This window comes from Panthera onca, chromosome D3 (assembly GCF_046562875.1).
Source record: "Panthera onca isolate mPanOnc1 chromosome D3, mPanOnc1 haplotype 2, whole genome shotgun sequence".
NCBI lineage: Eukaryota > Metazoa > Chordata > Mammalia > Carnivora > Felidae > Panthera > Panthera onca.
In genome coordinates, this window is record NC_138350.1 from 18,274,274 (window position 1) to 18,296,541 (window position 22,268).

A 22,268-nucleotide genomic window follows, 5' to 3' on the forward strand; every position below is an offset into this window, starting at 1 on the left:
TGACCCGGACACAAAGGAAGTGGGCACTGAGGGGCGAGACTGCAAGGGCAGGCAGCCCTTCCTGGGAGCTCGATGGGGAAGGAGAAGGAGGGTGTGGTTGTACCTGGGCGGGGGGAGTGTCAAGAAAGGGCTGTTTCTTCTTTCCCTCCTGCTTTCTGCGAGCTAGAAGTGAACTGAGTGTGTTTATGGGCAGCAGTGTTGAGATATGTGGGGCATCCTGATTGCAGAGTTCAGTAGCGGGTGGAAAAAGAATTCACCCAAGGCAGAACACAGGAGATAGAAGGACTAGGGAGCAGTGGGCAGGACAGCAAAGGAGAGACTGTCTGCCACAGGGTGGTGGTGGGGGAGACTATAGTTACAGGGTGGAGTGAGGAGGCATGGGAACAGATGGAATTTCCCCTTTTTTGGTAACTGTGACTGGTTGTAAGTAGCCCATTGGTCAGTGAGGGCTTATGGCCATTTTGAGGCAGGCGGCTTAATGAGCCTGTTTGCATTCAGCCCAGTGGTCACTGTGGGCCCTTTTGCCTTGCTTAAGTTTCCATTGCTCAAGCCTGTTGCCTAAAAGTGGCCTCTGCAGGATTCTCTGCAGAGGTGGGGCACAGGGGGTCTATAGGTTGAGCTGCCTGAGGAGACAGGCCAGGAAAGAGCTGTCTACTTTCTCAGGGTTTCTCTTTCTCTCTCTCTTTTAAGTTTATTTATTTATTTATTTTGAGAGCGAGAGAGAGAGAGAGAGAGAGAGAAAGAGAGCATGAGAGGGGGAGAGGCAGAGAGAGAGAATCCCAAGCAGGCTCTGCACTGCCATCACAGAGCCTGACACAGGGATCGAACTCACAGACTGTGACATCATGACCTGAGCTGAAATCACGAGTCTGACACTTAACTGACTGAGCCACCCAGGCGCCCCTCTCAGGGTCTTTTGTAGGCAGGGCTGTGGTGGAAGAGGGACCCGAGGACAGTAGCCAAAGCTCTCAGGCTGGGTTGTGTGTGATGATCCCCGTGTCTGTCTCCAGGGACCCCACCCCAGCCTTTCAGTCTCTGGCCCTAGGACAAAGGAGGGACAATCCATTTCTGTTCTGAGCAGGAGCGCATTTGGAGGTGGGAGAACAGGCGAGGAAGCTGGAAAGCCAGGGTCTGGCCACAGTGTTGGATTTACTAGCAGGATGACAGTATTAGTTTCTGGAGATGGCATTACACAAGGGGGCTTAACACAACCGCAGTGGGTTCTTTCCCAGTTCTGGAAGCTGAAGTCCCAAATGCAGGTGGGAACAGGGGATGTTTCTTTCTGGATTTTTGGAGGGAGAATCCCTGTCCATGCCTCTCTCCTGGCTTCTGGTGGCTGCCAACAACCGTCAGCTTATAGATGTATCTAGCGAATCTTGGCCTTCAATCCATGTGGTGTTCTCCCTGCGTGTCTATCTTCTCTTTTTCTGTCTCGTGTAAGGATGATTGTCATTGGCTTTAGAGCACACCCTAATCTGCGAGGATCTCATCTAGAGATCCTTACCTCAATGATATCTGAAATGACCCTTATACCAAATAATATCACATTATAAGTTTCCAGTTGGACCTATCTTGAGGGGGGGAGCACAATTCACCCATTACAGGGATGATGGAAGAGCCACTTCCTCTTTCAGAGGTATTGTCTGAACATGGGAATACTCTCATAAGGAGAATCAGAGACAATGATGGCCATGAGCTGGCTTTAGGGACCACATGGTCCAGCCAGGACAGGCACGTGGCTTAAGTTCTAAGGACCTTGAGAGCAGCAGTCATACATTACCAAGGCAAAAGGCCACGGTGCGTACCTCCTGGCAGTGCATGCCAGTCTGTCCAGTATCCCAGCCTTGTTTCCCAGTTAGCTTTTACTCCACTGGGGCTTAGGAAATCCTCAGTACCCTGAGGCCTCCCCTCCCCTACCACATTTGGGGTTCAGCCTTGACCTGCCTGTCAGGTGCTACAATTTCTCACCCATCCACTTGGCCCGGGAAGTAGGAAGCACAGGCCTTGACCCTGAGTTGGGACCTCAGAACTCTAGGGGAGGGGTCTCGAGGCTGAGTAGCTGAGGGGATGGGGGGAGCTGCATAGGGGTTTTGGGCCCCTAAAGATCACCATTGTCTGGGGACCCTCACAGTGAAACAAGCAAGCATGTGGGCCTCAGCTTGGGATGACCCTGTATATGCCACGCCTGGGTGGTGGCTATGGTTAGGTCACTCATAGGAGCCACAGGGTGACTGTGAATTAAAAAAGATTTGCATTGACTATAAGCAGAAGAGGAGGCCACAAAATATGTTTGTCTGTGAGGTTCACTGATGTAGCCTAGACAGGGCAGGTGAGTGACACACCCTTCCCTCTGTGTGGTCATCCTGGCCCCCCACGGAGGAGTATAGGGAGAACTTAGGTTCCCAGCTTGGTTCCACTTCCAGGAGATACAAACAAATACAAACAAAGGTCATTGTATTAACCTTAGTTACCTCTCTAATGGCTTCTGAATATAGTCACATTGGGGGTTAGGACTTTAACATATGAATTTCCGGGGAACACAGTTCAGTTCATAACAGCCATGGCATGGTGGAGTCTGGAAAACTCTAGGTCAGCCATGAAGAGTGTGGGAAGGGGGTAGGTAATGCCAACCAGGCAGAAGAGGGATTTTTGCTGCACTCCAGCACGCCAGCATGGCATCAGTAGGAGGCAGGTCTGGCAGGAGGTGGCCTGGGTGGGCCGAAACTCAGAGGCTGGAGACCGGTCTGCAGGGGTGGTTAGGGCTCCTGCAGTCACTGCTCATTGTCCAGGCGCCCCGAGAGTTGTTTCTTGGTGATCACCAGGTGAAAGGGCCCCAGTTGGGAAGTGCAGCCCAGAAGTGTTTACCTAATGGAGCACACAAACAAGGTCATAGATGCTTAGCTTGTTCCAAACAACTGCTCGCCACTCCCCAACATTGTAAATACTGTCTCCAAAAAATAGAAAAGACAGCAGCTATTCCCCTCTGTCCATTGTTTTTCTCTCCTTCTGGCCCATTTTCCCCTGCAGCTGGGAGGTGGGGCTCACCTCCCAGAGTTGAGACAGCAAATCCTGAGGGGGGTCTGTCAACACCACTCCTTCATGTAATTTAAATGATAGCTGTATTTATTTATTTATTTATTTATTTATTTATTTATTTTTATAAATTTTTTTATTTATTTTTGGGACAGAGAGAGACAGAGCATGAACGGGGGAGGGACAGAGAAAGAGGGAGACACAGAATCGGAAACAGGCTCCAGGCTCTGAGCCATCAGCCCAGAGCCCGACGCGGGGCTCGAACTCACGGACCGTGAGATCGTGACCTGGCTGAAGTCGGACGCTCAACCGACTGCGCCACCCAGGCGCCCCGATAGCTGTATTTAAATGAGCATCTGCAGAATCTGCTTCCCAGTGGATGGGGCTGGAATTTCCCTGCTGGCCGTTGGGGGCCATGCCACGGGTTTGGGAGGTCCATCTGTCCTGGTCACTCAAGCTCTTCACCCCTGGGGAGTTCCTGGGGCCGGGGTGGCCACCATCCTGGCATCTCTGCTTCTGTGGCTACTCAGCCTGCAGCTACTTTGGGACCTGAACTTGCTTAGGTACCCAGACTTGTTTAGGCCCCATTCCTAAGGCCCCTTCTTTGTCCAGCATCCCATTTGAACTTACACACCCTTGGCTGCCAGGCTCAGGTTGCAACAGAGTGACTGAAAAACGTAAGGAAGAGTTTCTGGTTGGGCCCTGCCTAATTCCACCCACAGGAGAATGGAAAAGTAGTTGGTGTGTGGACTGCCCTCAGTGTTCTAGCTGAACTGGCCGGAGAGGCGCCTAGAAGGCCCTTCTCTGGACACATGGCCACGTGATGTCCAGTCAGCTGCCTGACCCAGGGTGCTCAATGCATCTTGTTTGGGAGTGCACAGATGAGCAGCTTAGGTCCCCCAAAGCAGCTGGTTTCCTTTCTGATCTCAACACATCTGAGAGGTGCAACGGGGCCCTGTCTTCCCAGAAACCGTTTACGTGGGTGCCTCTTTGTCATGGCCCTGGTTGGCCTTTCTGGGCTACAAGTACTGGGGTGACAGAGACACAGGGCTACGCCTGGCAGCTGACCCATTGCTCTCCTCCACTCCAGTTACATTGAGTTCCAACACCCCTTCCCTCAGGCCTGACAGTCCCTCCTCATCCTGGCGTGCCCCTCAGCCTGCTGCTGCTTGCTGACCCATGGCAGCTTCTCCAGGAGGCCATTTGGGCCTCTTCAAGAGCTGGGTCTGTCACCCCCTCACTTTTTCTGTTTATCTTTCCAGAGCTATTTGTGATAGTCCATCGTTAGTTCGTGGAAATGTTTCCTTTTAATGCAATTGATGCATTTTTTTGAGGGGCAAGTATAGAAGTTTTGCTGAGATTTCTACACAAAACTTTGTCTCCTTTTATTTGCCCAGGGTGTGTACATGTGGGCTACCTGGAGGCCTCAGCCTGTGTGCCCTCACGAGCCTTGCCACATCTAGGCAAAGGCTGGTGGTCAAGGCCTGGCTCTGCCCTTTCCTGCAGAAAGGGAGCTAGCTTGGGGAGCCAGCAGAACGCAGAGATCCTAGCCTCTGCTCATCTACTGGCTCTGGGACCCTGGGTGGGGAGGACTTGGTGCCCACCCCACCCCCGGCCTTGCGTGCCTCAGTGTCCCCATCTATCAAGCAAAGGGATTGGACTAAGAGGCCTCTGAGGGCCCTTTGAGGTGGAAGATCTCAGATTTGGGACCACTGGCTTGGACTTGGCTGGACATGGAGCCTGCTCTTAGAAACTTGGGTAGTCAGCTCTTGCCCGAAAAATCAACTCCTAGTAGGAGTGATATGGTAGGGCTTTATTTTATTTATTTATTTTTTGAACGTTTATTTATTTTTGAGACAGAGAGCATGAACGGGGGAGGGGCAGAGAGAGAGGGAGACACAGAATTGGAAGCAGGCTCCAGGCTCTGAGCCATCAGCCCAGAGCCCAACGCGGGGCTCGAACTCATGGACCGCGAGATCGTGACCTGAGCTGAAGTCGGACGCTCAACCGACTGCGCCACCCAGGCGCCCCTGGTAGGGCTTTAAAACATTGCAAGGCGCCTGGGTGGCTCAGTCAGGTAAGCATCTGACTCCTGGTTTCGGCTCAGGTCATGGTCTCACAGTTTGTGGGTTCAAGCCCCATGTCAGGCTCTGCACTGACAGTGTGGGGCCTACTTGAGATTCTCTCTCTTCCCTCTCTGTCCCTCCCCTACTTGTGCATATGCTCTCTGTCTCAAAAATAAACTTAAAAAAATAAAACATTTTGTTATTGTTATTGGTTTTCAAACAGGACCATGACTGTAGGGACAGAGAAAACTAACTGTAGCCTTTTAGGGGTCGAATACTCAGACAAGGGCCAGTGGGAGCCTGTTCTTCATCGGTAGATGTCAGAGTAGACAGATGGCATGGTGTAGGTGAAACTTTTCCAATGCAGGCAAAACCCAATGTCAACTCTTATACCTGCGAGAGGAGGGGACACTGTGGGAGGAGGACTTGTGGGGGGGATATTGTGGGAGGGGATGCTGGAGGGGTGCTGTGGGAGGGGGCTCTGATGCCTTTGGAGATTCTGAGGGGGGAGGCTCATCCCAGGGCATCCTGTTGCACTCTCGGTGTGACCTCCTCCGGGTCACCACAGGCCAGTGAAACGGCCGCAGTGATGCCCCATAGGCAGCAGTGTTGGGAGGCCAGCCAGAGGGAGAATCACAGGGCAGGCAGAGGACCACACACCACACTGCCCCCACCCTCGGGAGCAGACCAGGCAGCCGACGAGGAGACCTTCCTCCCTGGGGGTCTGAGGAAGGCCTTCACTGGCCACTTGCAGTCTCCGAGGTGAGCCTTACCCTTAGGAGGGTCTCGGGGTGAGACGCAGGGGGGTGGCAAATGAGTGTGACCCAGCTTCCCCCAAGTCCTACACCGGTCTCCGCCCTGGGCACAACTTCCCTGTAAACTGGACAGACTTTTCCTGAGGGCAAGGCTGGTGGCAGCTCAGAGAGACCCATGCCTGCAGGCAGCAGGAAGGCCAGACATGGCAGGACCACCAAACCTTGGTGTCAGCGGAAACCACAGAGACCAAGGAACCGGTGCAGGGCCAGGCTGTGGGGGCTGGAGTCCTCCCTGCCTCTGGGCTTGGCATGGCTGGTACCCCCACCGCCCTAAACCAGAGGGCTCCAAGCTCCTGCTCTGCTGCTTCACGTCCCAACACTGCCTGCGGTGCCCGCCTGTGGTACGTAGACACCACTGGGCCTGGCTTCTTCACTGTGGTGTGCGCTGCCCTCCTAGGTGGCCTCCGGGGCACCCGGGCCCTCTACATCGCCTGCTGCCGCTTCCAGCTCTGCTGACCACCCCCAGCTCCCACCCAGCAGCTCGGGGACCCTCCCAGAGGTTCCGATCGTGTTTTTTTCCTTCTGAATGGAGCAATCACCACTGACACAAGTAGTCTCAGGTAACTTTAATGAAAGTGTCAGCAGTCCCTTCCCCCACGGTGGTATAGGGATGGCTGGGCCCAAAGCAGAAATGCAGCTGCAGAGACAGCCAAGCTCCCTGCTCCAGATTCGGGGGCCAGATCAAGCTCCCTGCTCCAGGCTTCTCATCTGCTGCAGAGTCCAGCAGCCATGCCTCGTGGAAGGTCATCTCTGGGCTTTAGGACTCTATTTGCCCTATGCTCGCTTTACCAACCCCCAGGCCCGTGTGTGAGACAGGGCGACAGAGGCGGCCAGTGACCACTGCCACTGTGACCCGGCGAAGGAGCGCTTTTAGAGCTACACAAGGAAGAGTGGTCATTCTGTCATCAAACAGCACACATTCTATATAAATAAAAAGTAAGAAGGGGGAGGAGGTAGGGGGAGGGAACGAAAATTGGCACAGACACTGATATATTGCTTTCCAGTTTCAATGCGACAGATGCAAATCATGACACCAGGGGAACAGAAACGAGTGCTGGGTGTAGCTTTTCTAAGCAGAGTGTGTTCCCCTTGCAGGGCTGGAGGGATGCTAAGATGGATGGGGCTGGGAAGCCAGGCCAGAGGCGGCCCAGAGCTGGAGGCCTAAGAAACCCAGTGAGTCCAGAAATGTGCAGAGGGCAGAGGACCCTGCTCCCTGCCTCTACCCCCAGGAGAGCCACACTCCTTTAAAATGGTGGGTCTGCTCTCCTCGCAAGGAAAAAGTACAAAGAAATAAATATGGTATGTGGACATAAAACCTTTAAGAGACTTTGTTTTCTGCTGCCCTTCCCCACCCCCACCCTGCTTCAGCAGGTCCACAAGCAGAGGGGAGGCTGGAGAGCACATGTCCCCCCATGTGCTGCGAGTTTGGGCAAGAGCTGCCTATTGACGTGTCAGGCGAGCCCTCCCACCCCCACCCCTGCCACCCAGGACATGGGAGGGATCATGGGACATTGCCACCGTTACTGGTATAATCATGTGACAAGCAAACACCTTTTCCTGAGTCACACTATTGCTTTCCTCCTCTGGTTCACTACATTCTCTTTTCTTGCAAGACCAGCATGGAAACTTGGCTTCTCAAGGTTTTTCTCCTTGCCCTAACCCCTCTCTTAAAAAAAAAAAAAAAAAAAAAAAAAAAAAAAAGGATGCAATTGTTTATAGATCTATTTCTTCAAAAGACTTAGCGGCCTCCCTCGTTCTCTTTTCTACAAGCTGGATGGTCAGGAGGGTTACCAGGAATGTCCTGGCTTCTGTACCGGTATCTGGAGAGCAGGGAGGGGAGGTAGCTGCCAGTCCCTGTCCTTCTACCTGCTCCAGGACAGGAGCGCCCCACCCTGAGCCTGGCCAGTGGAACAGCCCCCTGCTCCTAACCACCCCCTCCCCCCACATTCCTGACGCTCAGGAGACTTCAGAACCGGCCCCTGACAAAAACAGAGTTGGCGTGTAGAGGAAGACAAAATGCCGCTGGGACACGAATTGTCCATGGAGTACATTCTAATATCGTATTAGTTATCTGAATCTGTTAGGAAAAAAATTAGAAACTATGTAGAAAACTTAAAAATATTCAAGTATCAAAAGGCTATTCGGATCAAAGTTTAAAACGAGCTGTCAGCAAGCTGTTGCTGCCGAGAGGAAACTTTTACAAAAGTTTACTGAGTTTGTTCAGCAGAGAGCAAGAGAATGAAGTGACTGATGTCGGGGGATGATCAGGGGGAGGGAGGGTGTGGGCAGAGGGGGCGACAGGCTGGAGGAAGCCAGAAAGACTGAGGCCTTTTTAAGCCAAAGAGGAGAGCTTGTGCCCAACAGGCAGTGGACAGGGTCACTATCCCAGGAGAAGAAGCCATAAAGTGCGCAGCCTGGGCCTCCCTCCCCCTGGTGTCAGTCCTGGACAGACAGACAGGCGTTACAAGGCTCCACGGGGAGCTGCCTTCTGAGGGGCACATGAACAGCAAAAACAACGCAACAGGACAGAATAGGAAGACCCATTTCTGGACAGAGTTCCTTCTAGAAAGAAGGAGAAGGAAGGAGGCGAAAGGGGTCAAACGCTACACAGTGTTGACTTAGCTTTTCAAACTCTGTTACACAAACAGAGTTAAATTTCTAAGTCAGGGAAACTGAAAAGCCCCCACCCACACAGGGACAGGGCTGTGGCCCCCAAGGTATGAAGCAGCATTGGTGTTTATTCAAGACACGATAGTGAGGGAATCTGGTCACGTTCCCTTCTCCCTGGAGAGGGTGCATCTTGACAAGCGTTCCAGTAGAAATCTCTTAAACTCTGGTAAGTTTAGAAACCACTCCCTTCACCTGGTCCCACGGCCAGGCCTGCTGCGCGCTGAGGCATGCTGGCTTGGGGCACCCTCTGGTGGCAGCATGGAAAACCACAGTCTGAGGCTCCTTGCAAGCTCACAGGCCCAGGGGCCGGGGGGCGGGGTCCAGAACTGCCCAGGCCACTTAGCCTTTTGCCTTGGGTAGTTGTCTCTAGGCAGTCCCTAGACAAGGGTAGTCCAGCCCTTGGGGGCGGGGTGGCCTAATTACTCCTCAAGAAGATTCGGTTCCCACTCTGTGGATAGCCCGTTTTTCCAGGAGGTTTCCAGGCTGTTCTGCTGGCCTCTCAGAGATGGAATTGACCCTTTAGACTTCAGTGGAGAATAGGATGCTCTGTCTCTTGCTGTCTGGGGCAGGGATGGCCTCCAGCTGCAGGAAGTACAGCAGCACCTGGACCTGCCGGGGCAGAGCAGGGAGGAGGAAAGAGGAAAGTGGCTCAGAGGGGTGCTCACAGCTGCAGAGTGTGCTGGCGACACGAGCCCCTCCTGCCAAGAGATCTGAAGGCCCCTGAAAATATCAGGCCTTGAGAAGCCCCAGTAAGAAACAGAAAGAAGGACAGTGGCCTGGGTCCTCCCTTCCCCTCCCAGCCACACGGCCTCAGGCAAGTGCCTCTCTCAGCACCTTGGACCCCTCCCCCTGTACACCTTGGATGGGAATAACCCATAGGATCCTGGGTGGGCCAGGCAGAAGCCACCTCTGAGATCAGGCGGCATGAGCTGGAGCCTGTTTCTGCTCATACCTGGGACATGACTTCCAGGGACCAGCTGTCGGTCATGGATATGGGCTGGCTGGGGTTGGCAGGGAGCTTGCTCTCCTTCTCTGATGGCCGGAGCAGCGTGGGGCCGAAGACTGTGGCAAGGTTGTGCAGGGACATCTTGTTCACCGTCTCCTTCTCTGCCACCCTGCAGAGGGCCAAAGCAGAGGGTGCTGTTGAGACACGGCCTTCAGGATGGAGGTGAGGTGGAGGGGCCAGACCACTCTGGAGGGTGGCTCAGGGAATGTGAGAGTGGGAGCCACCCCTTTCTGCCTTGGGTTGGCTCCACAACACAGACACCCCACCCCTGGATGTGCTGGAAGCAGACTGCACCCCGGTTCTTCTGGGTTGGAGGGGCCTAGGACAAAGAGCACCAGGGGCTGGCAGGTGGCTGGGCCAGCTGTGGGCCATGACCTGGAGCGGGGAGGAAGCCCAGGCACACCACGGGCCATGGCTGAAGCGCTTCACTCTTCCCTTAAGGCCGTGGAGCAATACCCAGAACGGATGAGTAACCACAGACAGGGGTGGGGGGAGAGGGCCCTAGGAGCCATGGAGTGTGACTAGGGCCTAGGAGCCAGTGGGCCACAAGAGAACGTGCCTTGCTGCCTGGGGGCCCCTGAGGAAGAGCTGGGGTTACCTTTTCAGGTGGTCCAGAAGGAAGAGGAAGGTCAGCAGGTTGGCCTCTGGGAGCGACAGCAGCAAATTAAGCATGCAGCTCTCCTTTGCAACGGGGTCTGAAAGAGCTGCAGGGGGTTGGGAGGGGTGTTATTCTCAGGGTCATGACCAAGTTGGAGGCCCCTCCTGGGGCTCTCAGGGCAGTCCAGGCCCATCATTGTCCTGGCCCACATAGCACTGGCCCTCAGTGAGGATCCAGTGCCAGGAGGTGGCAGGCATCACCGCCCTCCCAGCCGACCTGGCCATTCCCACCTTCTGCTCAGAAGAGCCCAAGGCATGAGGAGCTGAGCATGGACTGAAGCATGAAGAGTGAGGGCAGGAAGGTTTCAAGGCCCTGGAAGTTCCCTCATCACCCTGCATACCCTGGGGGTCCTCTGCTGAATGAATGGCCCTGGAGGCTGGGTGTGGAAGCTGCAGTTGCCTTGTCCCCCCACACCCCCACTTCGGACACCACCCTCCAGGAGGACCTAGGGTCAGGTTGGGCTTGAAGCCCTATGTGACGGGACCAGGAGCTGGGGTTAGAGGAGCAGAGGGGCACTGCAGTGAGGAGGAAGGAGCCTCCAGGACCCCATACTCCGGTGTGCCGCAGTGGTACCAGCCCTTTCACCCTTTTGGGCTCCTTGGAGGAATGGGGACAGCAGGAGGCCCTTTGAGGATAGGCAAAGGCCTTCTAGGACCAACTAGGTTCTTGGTCCACTGCCACTGTGAAGTTTGGGCTCAAAGGTGGACCATGGTGGAGGGGGTGCAGCTCACCCTCACCTTGCTGTTGACATCTCTCCCACCTCAGAGCACCACTGGACAGGAGGGGCTGGGAAGACCTCCCATGCTCACCGATGCCTTCGGCGAAGTTGGGGTAGAACTCGTCGGTGAAGAGGGGCTCCGGCAACTCACGGAAATACAGCTTCAGCGTTCCGGCAATGGCGTTCACGTCCATCTCACTCATCATCACGGACACATCCTTGTTATCTGGAAGGAGCGTGGAGATGAAGCACGACCTACCTACTCACGGAGACCAAGTAGGGTTCTGCTCTCCCTGCCTCAGGCAAGTCAGCCCATAGCAGGCAGATGGTTTTTGGGGTTCCTCCTTTGAGCAGGTTGTGTCTTCTTCCAAGCATGCCAGCAGTTCTGGCAGAGGAGGCGTCCTCCCGACCCCTCCCTTGCTGGGCAAGGGGAGGCCTGGCAGCAGAGCCACCACGAGAGGCTGTCAAGGCCAGTGGAGGTATCATAGACACGGTGCCCGGGCAGGAGTTGGGTGGCTACGCTCTGCAGCAACTACCTGACGGCAGGCATCTTCTGATACCGGGATTATTTGTGCCACTCTACAGTTTAAACCAGTGCCTTCCCTCTGGCCTCAGGTGGCCACTGGCCCTCTGTGTCACAAACCAGGGAGGGAAGAGTATCCAGGCACGATGTCCTGGCTCTGCCACCTTCTACTCTGAGGAGCCTCTGGGGTCTCAGTGGCCTCATCTGGGGATTGAGGTAGTTCCACCAACTTAGAAGTCAGACCACACTGACTCCAAAGCTTTGGTCGGCACCTCTTTCCTACCCTGTGAAGCAGGCCAAGCCCCAGTGGGAGGTGGGGCGGCCCCACATAAGCCCCTGGGCCAACTCCACGAGAGCCATGCACATGTGGCTCAGACAGGAGAACAGGCTTCTGCGGAACCTCCTCTCACCCCTCCCTCTTCTTTTCACTGGAAAAATCAGACAAGAAGTGAAGAAAATGTACGGAGCCTAATATACTCAGCAGGAGCCTTGACCATGGAGGGTGCAAGGTCACCACACCACACCCCATCCTGCACCGCGTGGGGCCGACACTCACTGACGTCAAAGGCCGCCTTCAGCGCCTGGATGTCTGTGGCCACTCCAGACACACGGTAGATGCCTACTTCCTCCATGCCCCGCCGCTCGATCTCCTCCACGCACTGGCGCACGATGTAGGGCACCTTGGACCTCTCTCTCCTGCAGGGTGAGGGGAAGCACCTTCAGTGCCTGGCAGCCCCTGGCTCAGGCCACGGGGCTGGACCCATCAACTGTCTGCACACCTGGATGCCTAGAGATGGGGGTGATGAAGACCCCCGGGTGTGGGCGTACACAGACCCTCCTGCTGCATGCCTTCCCTTTGCTCTCAGAGTTCATGATTACCATTGTTTAGATCTTATTAGGGTCTTTCTAAGGTAGTCAGATGACCTGTGAGTTATATGTGATCTTTAGGGAAGGTCAGGAGGCTTTCTTAGGTGTTATCAGCCATAGGAAGTCAGTTAAAACATTCCAGGCATCGGGTTAATAGGTGGCTGCGGAGTCCTGGACCCAGGCTTGGCTCTGCCAAGACTGCTATGTGAGAGGTGAACCCTGACCCCTCCAGGCCTGAGCAAGAGGTGAGCCCTGTACATAGCAGCACTCCAACACCTGCTGGATTGCTGGATGAACAACCCCACAGGGCTGCCTAACCTCAGCACTCAGAATCCTGTGGTTCTAAACACTTTTTGCTCACATCTTAACAACACCCAATTCCCAGAGTAGGAGTACCCTAAAAATAGGAGATGTGCTGTTTGGAGGGTCAGCTTTAGACTAGTTTAGCAACTGGATTCGGGAGCTCAGCAAAGTTCCTTCCCAAGCCACCCCCATTAGCGGTGCTTATTTGGGGTAACTGCTGACACAGTCCTCTCTGCTCAAGCCCAGGTCCACCCAGAGAGCTGTAGGGAAGGCTGGGGTGCAGCTGGGGGCAGGGAGTGGTGTTTGGATACAATTAGGTGTCCGGGGGACATGTGACGCAGGCTCTGGCCTTTGAGGTCAGGGGCCCGGCTGGATTCCAAACAGGGGAAGTGAATGGATTCTGGGAGGAAGAGGCCTGTGTCCCTGAGAACTGCTCTCAAACCAGCATACAAACTTCTCCTCACAAGTGACCTGTGCCCCAGGGGCTGGGGTTGCCACAGGAACCCTGACTGTGACAAATTCAGAGCCAGGGAAGAAGACCCTGACTCTGTGCTGCTCCAGTGGTAGTGTGGGAGCCAGCCCGCCGGCCTGCATGAGGGGGCGAGGACATTCCTGAACTGATGAGGACAAGTTTCTAGGTAAACACAGGAGGCAGCTAAGCACACTGAGTGCTCCATTGGCCTGAGAGGCATCCTGTGCTCAGAGGACCACGCAGAGAGTGGAGACCCTTGCCTGCTCTTTCCTTCAGAAACACCTGCTCGGCGGGGGTGGGTCGGGGTGCCCTCTGTGCCTGAGGATGAGAGATGCATGAGCCCTCACCCCTCTCCACTCACTTGGTGACCACGGCAATCTTGACTCCGAAGACACCTGTCTGTTTTCGGGAAGGCATTCTCTTCAAGCTGAACTCCCTGCTGGTGAACTTGATGGAGAGTTTCACTTCAATCTGCAGGGGGAGGCAGGGAGCACAGCCCTCTAACCCTTCTGAGACTCACAGTCTGAGTTCCCAGAGGCCCTGGGGGCTTGGCAAATCATCCCCCTCCCCAGGTAAGCGGGCTAAGATCCCAGCACAGGGCAGCCCCCTGGCCCAACTCAGCAAGGGCCAGGAACAGTCAGGGTGATTTAAAGATTGGCTCTTGCAGGACACTGCTCCCCACCCTAATCCCCACTGCTTCTCTTTCTTTCTTAATAGTTAACAAGAGGAAAAGCATAGAAAGTAACATAACAAAAAGCCATGAATTATCTATCAAATGTAATATTTTGTCATATATGCCCAGACCTCTCCTGGTAGGTAATTGTTTTGTTTCTTTTTTCTTTCTTTTTTAAAGATTTAAATCCTTCTGGGGCACTGAAAACTAATCAGGGATCTCCATTTCTACAGGCAGACCCCAGGGTTGAGGCCCTGCCTAACTTGGTGGTACCACTGGATCACTGTTTGGGGAGGGAGGCTCAGTGCCTGGCTGGTGACTATGACACCAGCCACCAAATGTTCATAGTGACTCTGCTTTGCAGCACCTCTGCCTCCTGCAGCCATGCCCCACCTCACACACTAGCTCAGGCTTAGCCTCCTTCGGACTGTTTTGGAAGGAATGGGGGCCACCCTAATCTTCTGGGAAAAGTAGGTACCAACATACCCCGTTCATGGCGATGACAGTCCGCTGCCAGTCTCTGTCCTGCAGGGCCTGGGGGTCCAGCTGAAAGCAAGCAGTCATGATTACTAGGTGCCCTGGGGGCTGTGCAGAGATCCTGCCAGGCAGCAAGCAGCCCAAGCCTGTGATGTCTCCACACTTAAGTCAGAATTGGAGCCGGACCTCTGCTGGCACCTGAGAGGGGTCCAGAAAGGGGACCTGCTAGAAAACCCCTGGAAACTGAGAGCTCTCCTATGCTTCATGTGTCCCAGACTCACCCCTGGTGTGAGTTGGTGACAGCTCTGGGCCCTGTACCCTGCTCCTCCCTCCGTGCCTTCTGGATGGGAGCTCAAGTCCATGGCAGCAGCTGTCCTGCTCCCCCTCACCAGCCATCACAGGTGCTACACACAGCTCAGTGGAGGCCGAGCTGTCAGCTTAAATATTTTGGGAAACCCCGTTTCAATAGTAATTTTCAGAAGGTGTGCCAACCAAGAGTTTGAAACTGTTTTTTCCCTGTGTGTGCCTGGTGGTTTAATTGTAGGAGCCCATGCAGGAGGGGGTCTCCAGTCCAGGCCAGTCCTATGGCTCAGAGTCAGGCCCAGAAGGATCCAGAGCCCAGCTCCAAACCACACAGCTAGTGACAGGGCTGGAGGAAGGCCCTCTGCAGCCCTCTGACTTCTACCCCACAGAGTACTGTCTGAGTGCCGGCCCACGGGACCATGCTGCCCCATCTCACCTGACAGCTTGTGCTGCTGTAACATACCCAACTTTGTGCTCAGGCCAAGCTCTCCCCATCTATGAGGTCTCCATCCTCCCTGTTTTGGGGAGCACACATTCACACCAGTGGGCTGGATAAATGAGCACCTGGGAAGAGCTTGTTTGAAAAAACAGCTCCCTGAGTTCTACTCACAGAGTTGCACTCACAGCTCAGGGTGGGATCTGGGGTTCACTTAACTAGAAACCTCCCTAAGTGATTCTGGTATAAAGCCAAGTTAAGGAGCCACTGTCTGACACCATGTAACCTGGCGTTCCTCATACAGGGCCTTATGATGCATGGCTGAAACTAGGCAAACCACTTGAGAGCAGGGTCCGTGTCTCGTGATTTCTACACACACAAACTTGTGTGTACACACACACACGACGGTACTGAGCATAGTGCCAGGTCCAGTGGGGTGCTCAGGACAGGCATCCCATGTTTATCCACTGCAAGGGACCCAAGAGGTGACAGCCACGTGGACCTTGTGCAGGTGAGAAAACAAGGTCCAGTGGCTGCTACCTCTCAGCTGTGTGCAACCAGAGCCTCTATCCCTGCACTGCTTGGCATGGAGGCTCGTCACAGGCACTCCTGGGGTGTGGGCTCCCCTTACCTCCCCTTCACCATCCTACTGGTTAACATCTCCAAAGATTTGAAATGTACAGACACAATGACAAAGAAAAACAAAGGGTGGCAGAGTGTCTCCCTCCTGGGGCTGTGTGGTTACAGGTTCTTGCTCCATATCTGTCCCTGGAAGTTCTTGGGGGTGGGCATACTGTTGGGCCATGGTGACCCCACCCTGAGGGGCAAGGCCTGTCAGCAGGGACCAGTCAGTCACAAACCACTCAGAAAAGGAAACCTCCCAACTAGTGCTCCCCTGCTAGAGTGAATCCTAGGCATCCAGCTCAGGGAACAGCCTCCTCCGGGGGGAGGCAGGAGGGGGATGACGCTAGGGCCCTAACTCGCTCTCAACCAGACAAGGTATGGTGGGAAAAGGTAAGGGGGGGGGGGCATACTGCCAGACTATCACACTCAACTCCTGTGCCCTGGCTTCTCAGGAAGGAAGGGGATAGACATCATACCTCCGGCTCCTAAGGAAAGGGAGAGCTCAACACCACCACCAGGAGTTTTCTTTAAAGGAGACACAGAAGCAGCTTCAGCAGGAAATCCCCTTCCCTTTCCCTCCCAGGAACAGTAATCACTGGATCCCTTTCCTCAATGTAGCCAACAGGCAGAGGGACCCCTGGTCCTACACGGCCCACCCAGGAGACCATGGCACCCCCATCTGCCCACCTTGCCCTTGCAGATGAGGTTTCGGATGTGGGTCCACATGGCCGTGCCCCGAGCACACAGGTGCTTTTCGGCAGAGGCCAGTCGGCTCCGGCTGGCCCGGCTAGGGTGGAAGTACCGTAGGAGGCCCTGCATGGCGGCGGGGGCAGATGGTGTCTCTCGCATCCCTGGCCCTGCTGTTCTGAGAGGCCGATGTGGCTAACAGGAGCACGTCCAGACAGAAGCGCAGATGGACAGTAGTGTGACAAACTCCCGGCCTCTACTGCCTTTTGACCACGCTTCTCGGGAAGCCCCACCCCTGCAGCCTGGCTCACCAAGGTCAAAGTTTCCGATCACCCCTGGATTCTCCTTTTTTGTGTGTGTTTGGAAAATAAACCCCCGTCCCCCCACCAACAGCCTATTGGTTACGGGAACTCCAGCGTGTCAGTTTTCTTTAAAGCCCAGAAAAGCCAAACTTCCTTCTCAAGTGGCTGGTTTCCTGTGGGCGCATTTGGAGACATTGAGTAACACACGTCTGCCTGGCCAGTCTGTCTCATGGCTGTACATGTTCTAGAGACCCCCTCCCCAGAGCCAGTACCACACCAGCTAGTGACACCAATAACAGCTTGCACAGTCTCGACTGGACTCGAGCAGAGAACACCCTGTGGCCCCCCTCCCAGAGCATGGCCAGCCCAGTGGAGGGGGGGGTTCAGTGCCATCGTCCACCACCAGCACCAATGTCCAGCCCCACTGCTACCTGGCCCCAGAGGCTGTGGCACGAGCTGGCCTCCAGAGTGCAGATCTGGGCCATGGCACTGCCAGGCGGCTCCTCACCCAGCCCCCAGGACTCGCGGCAGCTCCAGTGGGAAAGACCGACCCCATGCTGGCTCAGCTCCAAAGAACAGACTGTGCCGAGAAGAGCGGAAGGAGCATGAAGAATAACACGATGATGAAGCCCAAGGCTCAGTGCAGTCCAGTCCCAAACGAAATTCAAGGCTGGCACGCGCTCTCATGTGGCTATTTAAAGGACCAGAGAAGTAAACAAGCTGGGGACTGGGATTTGGAAAAATAGATGACAGAGTGGAGAGAACCAGGAAATGGTGCTTCTGATGCCTGTGGGCGCCCCTCGGGGTCTCAAGGTCTCAGTGAGGAATGTGCCTGCTGCAGGGGGGCTGGAGGACTGGACAGGGACTGGGTGGGTGGGGGGTGTCTGCTCACACTCAGTGTTCTCAAAAGGAAGGGATGGTTTCCTGCTTGTCTCCTCGGGGTTGGGTGAGGCAGGGGCCTCGAAGGAACAACAGTGGGTAAGTGGGGCTGGTAGATGGTTGCCCCCGTGTGCCCAGGTGGCTTTGCTGAGGACCAGGCATTATTACCCTGAGCCTGAGAGGCAGGACTAAACAGTCCGCAGGAGGCAATGCCCATTCCCTCCTCATTAGCCTCCGTGTAGACTGTAGTTCCCCCTGTGCCCACTGTCACTGCCCAGGATGGTCCAGCAGGGCTTCCCCAGAGCTCCTTACTGAGCTCCATGTCTGCACTGGAAGCTACTCCCTGGAATGGGACTTCTCAGAGCTGCCCGGAGAAATCTCTCCGGGAGGGAAATTTGGTCTCCCGGTTCTGCTTTTGTTGTCACAATCTGTTCTCCTGAGCTCTAGCATCCACATCTTTAATTCTTTGCTACCCTTCTCTGATCCCCACCAGGCTCCAGCATCACTTAAAAGGATAAAGGAACACTGCCCAGGACATCTATGATCTAAAAGACAGATGGTAACAAGTGTTGGTTAGGCTGTGGAGAAACAGGAGCCCTCAGACTCTGCCGTTAGGGATATAAAATACTGCAGCCACTCTGGAAAAGTAGGGCAGCTCCTCACAAAGCTAAACTTGGCTGCTCGACACAGCATTTCCACCCCCAGGTCTCCACACGGGAAGAATGAAAACATCCATTCACACAAAGACTTGTGTGCCCGGGAAGAATGAAAACATCCATTCACACAAAGACTTGTGTGCCCACGTTCACAGAAGCGTTAACGGTAATAGCCCTGAGCTGGAAACAACCCAGTGTCCATCAACTGGTGAATGGATAAATAAAACGTGGTAAATGAATGTACAGAATGGAATATGATTCAGCCATAATGAGGAATGAAGGGCTGGTACTTGCTATGATGTGCGGGATGCTCAAAAACTTGCTAAGGGGAAGAAGCCTGTTGCAAAAGACTACATAAATATACAATAATTCCATTTACATGAAACATGCAGGAAGGGCAAATCTATACACAAAAAGCAGATCGGCCTGGGTCTGGGGGTAAGAATGGTGAGTGATTATAAATGGGAATAAGGAAATCATTTTGGGGGATGGAAATACAGTAAAACCTTGGATTGCAAATAGCTTGTTCTGCGAGTGTTCCACAAGACAAGCAAATATTTCTAATAAATTTTAACTTGATAAACAAGTGATGTCTTGCAACACGAGTAGTACGTGATGCCAAATGTCACATGATCACAACTGAGCCAACGGTTCTTGAAATTTGCTTTGATATACAAGTGATTTGGGTTACAAGCATGTTTCTGGAATGAATTATGCTTGCAAACCAAGGTTTTACTGTATTCTAAATCTGGATTGTTGTGATTGTTCTACAACTCTGTAAATTTACCAAAAATGATTGAATTGTATACTTATAATGGATGCATTCTATGGTATGCCAGCTAAAGAAAAAAAGATAGGGTCCCAAACTGGACCTCAGTTGAGCAAGGAGGGTCCAGGTCACATGGCCACACTTTCTCCACGGTGGTAGTGGTATGCTTCTTCAGGACAAATCTTGGGGAAATCTGTACAAGAAGGATTTGCTCACATGTTTTTACATGTTCGTAACTTCTACAGCCAAAAATCTTCCTCAGATGTTTGTTAAAAACAATCATCACCCATTTTATGTTACTGATGCAAAAAACCCTTTGGACCTGCTCCCTCCAAGATGGTTTAAGAGGGGACATTGGTTTCTCCTCTTGCTCACCCCCAACGCAGGCTGCACCTCATTCATCTCTGAGCACCGCACCCCCAGCCACGCAGGAAGGCATCCCTCCTCCCCCCAATAATAGGAGGCCCTGGCACAGTGAATGGCTGTGTGGGTGGACAGTGCATGGCCCTGAGATAATCCCCTGTAATGAAAGGCTGGATCTCTCGGTACCCTTGTAGTAGTACCTGCTGTACCCAACTACCGAACTGAAAACCACATCTCCCCCAAACCCCATCTCCTTCCCACCTGACCACAGCTCTTACTCTTATTTCGGTTGACGTCTGCCTCTCCTACCAGCCCCGACGACAGGGCTTTTGTCTATTTCATTCGCTGTGGTATCTCAGGGCCAAGACATGTGTTTATAAGACATACAGTATAAACATATTTAATATACACGTGTTGCAGTACATATTGGCACAGAGTGAGCATTTGGTCACTGGGAACTGCTGAGAGCCAGACGTTTGCCCTCTTACAGGTGAGGGTGCCGAGGCTCCAAAGGGTGGCTGTAAGAGACTTCTGAAAGTGGCTTTTCCACCATGCTGCACTGAGCAGGGGCTGACTGTCATTCTGCTGAGGGATTTCATGAAAGGGCAAGTGGCTGGGTCTGGGCTCCCATGTCCATTCCTGTACCCTGTGGACATGTTAACTGTTTGTTGTTTTTTTTTTAATTTTTATTAGTATTATTTTTTAATGTTTTTATTTATTTTTGAAAGAGAGACAGAGTGTGAGTGCGGGAAGGGCAGAGAGAGAGGGAGACACAGAATCCGAAGCAGGCTCCAGTCTCTGAGCTGTCAGCGCAGAGCCCAACCTGAGGATTGAACCCACAAACTGTGAGATCATGACCTGAGCTGAAGTCGGACGCTCAACTGACTGAGCCACCCAAGCACCCCATGACATGCTAACTCTTTAAAAAATGGTGGTAAAATATATATAACATAAAATTAACCATTTTTAAGTGCACAGTTCAATGGCATTAAGTACATCCATAATGTTGTGCAATCACCACCACTACCTATCTCCAAAACGTTTTCATCATCCCAAACATCATATCTGTGAAACAGTAGCTCCCCATTTCCACCCTCCTCCGGCCCCTGGTAACTTTTATTCCACTCTTAGTCTTGAGGAATTAGCCAGTCTTAGATACTTCATGTAAGTGTCATCATATATTACTTATCCCTTTGTGTCTGGCTTCTTTCACTTATGTCTTCAAGTTTCATTCATGTAGTGTGTATCAGAATGTCCCTCCTTTGTTCTGGCTGCATAGTATTTCATACGGATATATCACACTTGGCTTATGAACTCACCAGCTGATGGGCACTTAGCTTCTTTCCAGTTTCGGGTTGGCATACTCAGTGCTGTGGCTGCACACGTGCGTGTCCAAGTGTTGGTGGCATCTCCACATTCATACAGCTGTTGCTGGGCACTTCAGTGGGCTCTTGGGGCACAAGTGCCACAGAACTGGTGGTCGAATGAGGATACTGCCCGTGAGTGGGCAGACCTTACAGTGAGGTCTTGGTGAGGGCTGGAGTGTGGGTGCCAGGGCACCCCTGGAAAGGGGCACCGTTGGACCTGTCGGTCTGTATTCAACCAGGTTTCTACGCGTGAGGCAAACAACCCAGGCTGGCAGAGAAGTTTGGGAAACCACATACAGACAGCCCTAAGTACCAGTTTCGAATAAAGTAAGGGTCAGACCAGAGATCTGAGGCCCCAGTCTCAACCAAGACTCACAAAAAAATGTTTAAAAAAAAAAAAAAATCAACTTTGACATCCCCATTGGAACGTGAGTCGTGAGCCCAGCTAGACACATAAAATATCAGGAGAAATGGCAGATGACAATATTCTAGGATTTGATATAAAGTTAATCACTAAGAAGGAATAGGGTAGGGGGTTCAAACAACACAGAAAATTTGAAAATGGAGAAGAGAAGGGTGCCTGGGTGGCTCAGTCAGTTAAGCAGCTGACTTTGGCTCAGCCCTCCGTTCTCCTCTCATGGAGACTGCATCATTTAGGAGGGGAAGCAGGGATCTGCCAAGTCATCTGAAGAGCAAGAGCTGGAACCTCAGACTCAGGCCAGTGGTTCCTGAACCCTCAGCTCACCACCATCATGTAAGGCAGTAAAACCAGACCGATCTAGGACCCCAGCTCTGGGAAATCAGGCCCTAGCTCCCCAGATGACTCTGACACCATGTGCCCAGACAGGCATGTGAGCAGCTTTGCTGGAAACTTGATTTCTGTCCCTGGCCCCTTGGAGGGACCTGCCTGGCCTCTGCCCTTCTGGCCAGCTGTGGGCTTCTCCTGGGCCCCCTCAGATACTCCCAGGGTGCTGCACCTTCTCCACCTCACAGGAAGGGCTTTCCACTAAACTTACGAGCCAAAGAGCATGTGGCAGGTGGGGGTGGAAGGCACCTGCAGGAGAAGGCCATGCTATTCCCACCTCCCCTACCCCAGCAACAGGATGGACAGGGCTACGTGTCTGTCCCACATGGCATACTCGGAAGGTGCCTGGTATTATTGGGAAAAGCCCCCACTCAGGAAGGCTGTCCCCCCCTAGAGTCACGAATACCCTCCCCTAAGGGTGCCCCACACAGAAAACAATGTCTGTGGGGGTTGGGGGAGGCAGAAAGAGGCCTGGCTAGGGTCACAGGGCGTCATCACCGCTCTTCCTCTGACTTCCTTCCTACTCGTATTGGGGATCCTGGGTTTGTAAACAAGCCCCCCCCTCCCCACGGGAATGGGGGTCCTCAGGGGCCAGGCTGGCCACTGCCTACTCTTTGTGAGTCACAAACGGACCTTGGGTTATGCTGGGATTCCTTCCTGGCTAATGATTGCTCAGCGGCCAGGCTTTCCATTCACTCATCTCTTCCACCGAAGCAGACACAGACGAAGGAGTGGAGCCAGAGCCCGCCTTCTCCACTAACAGTGACGACAATGAGTAATAATAACAGTGGCAGCT

General features: G+C 53.5%; 1 protein-coding gene across 2 annotated transcripts in view; it reads right to left on the reverse strand.

Annotated features, from left to right (window-relative positions):
• Positions 1-6,465: 6,465 nt before the first annotated feature.
• Positions 6,466-22,268, reverse strand: part of BCR (BCR activator of RhoGEF and GTPase) — a 128,361-nt gene continuing 112,558 nt past the window's right edge. Inside the window, exons 17-23 of one of the 2 annotated variants that reach the window (XM_078435666.2) lie at positions 14,291-14,350; positions 13,493-13,602; positions 12,046-12,185; positions 11,058-11,192; positions 10,189-10,294; positions 9,537-9,699; positions 6,466-9,193 (exon numbers count right to left, since the gene is read on the reverse strand). In XM_078435666.2, the coding sequence (XP_078291792.1) occupies positions 9,104-9,193; positions 9,537-9,699; positions 10,189-10,294; positions 11,058-11,192; positions 12,046-12,185; positions 13,493-13,602; positions 14,291-14,350 (804 nt within the window). In that variant the 3' untranslated portion in view covers positions 6,466-9,103. Of the gene's footprint in view, positions 9,194-9,536; positions 9,700-10,188; positions 10,295-11,057; positions 11,193-12,045; positions 12,186-13,492; positions 13,603-14,290; positions 14,351-18,287; positions 19,947-22,268 lie in introns of those variants that run through there. The other variant, XM_078435667.2, reaches the window with a different exon arrangement.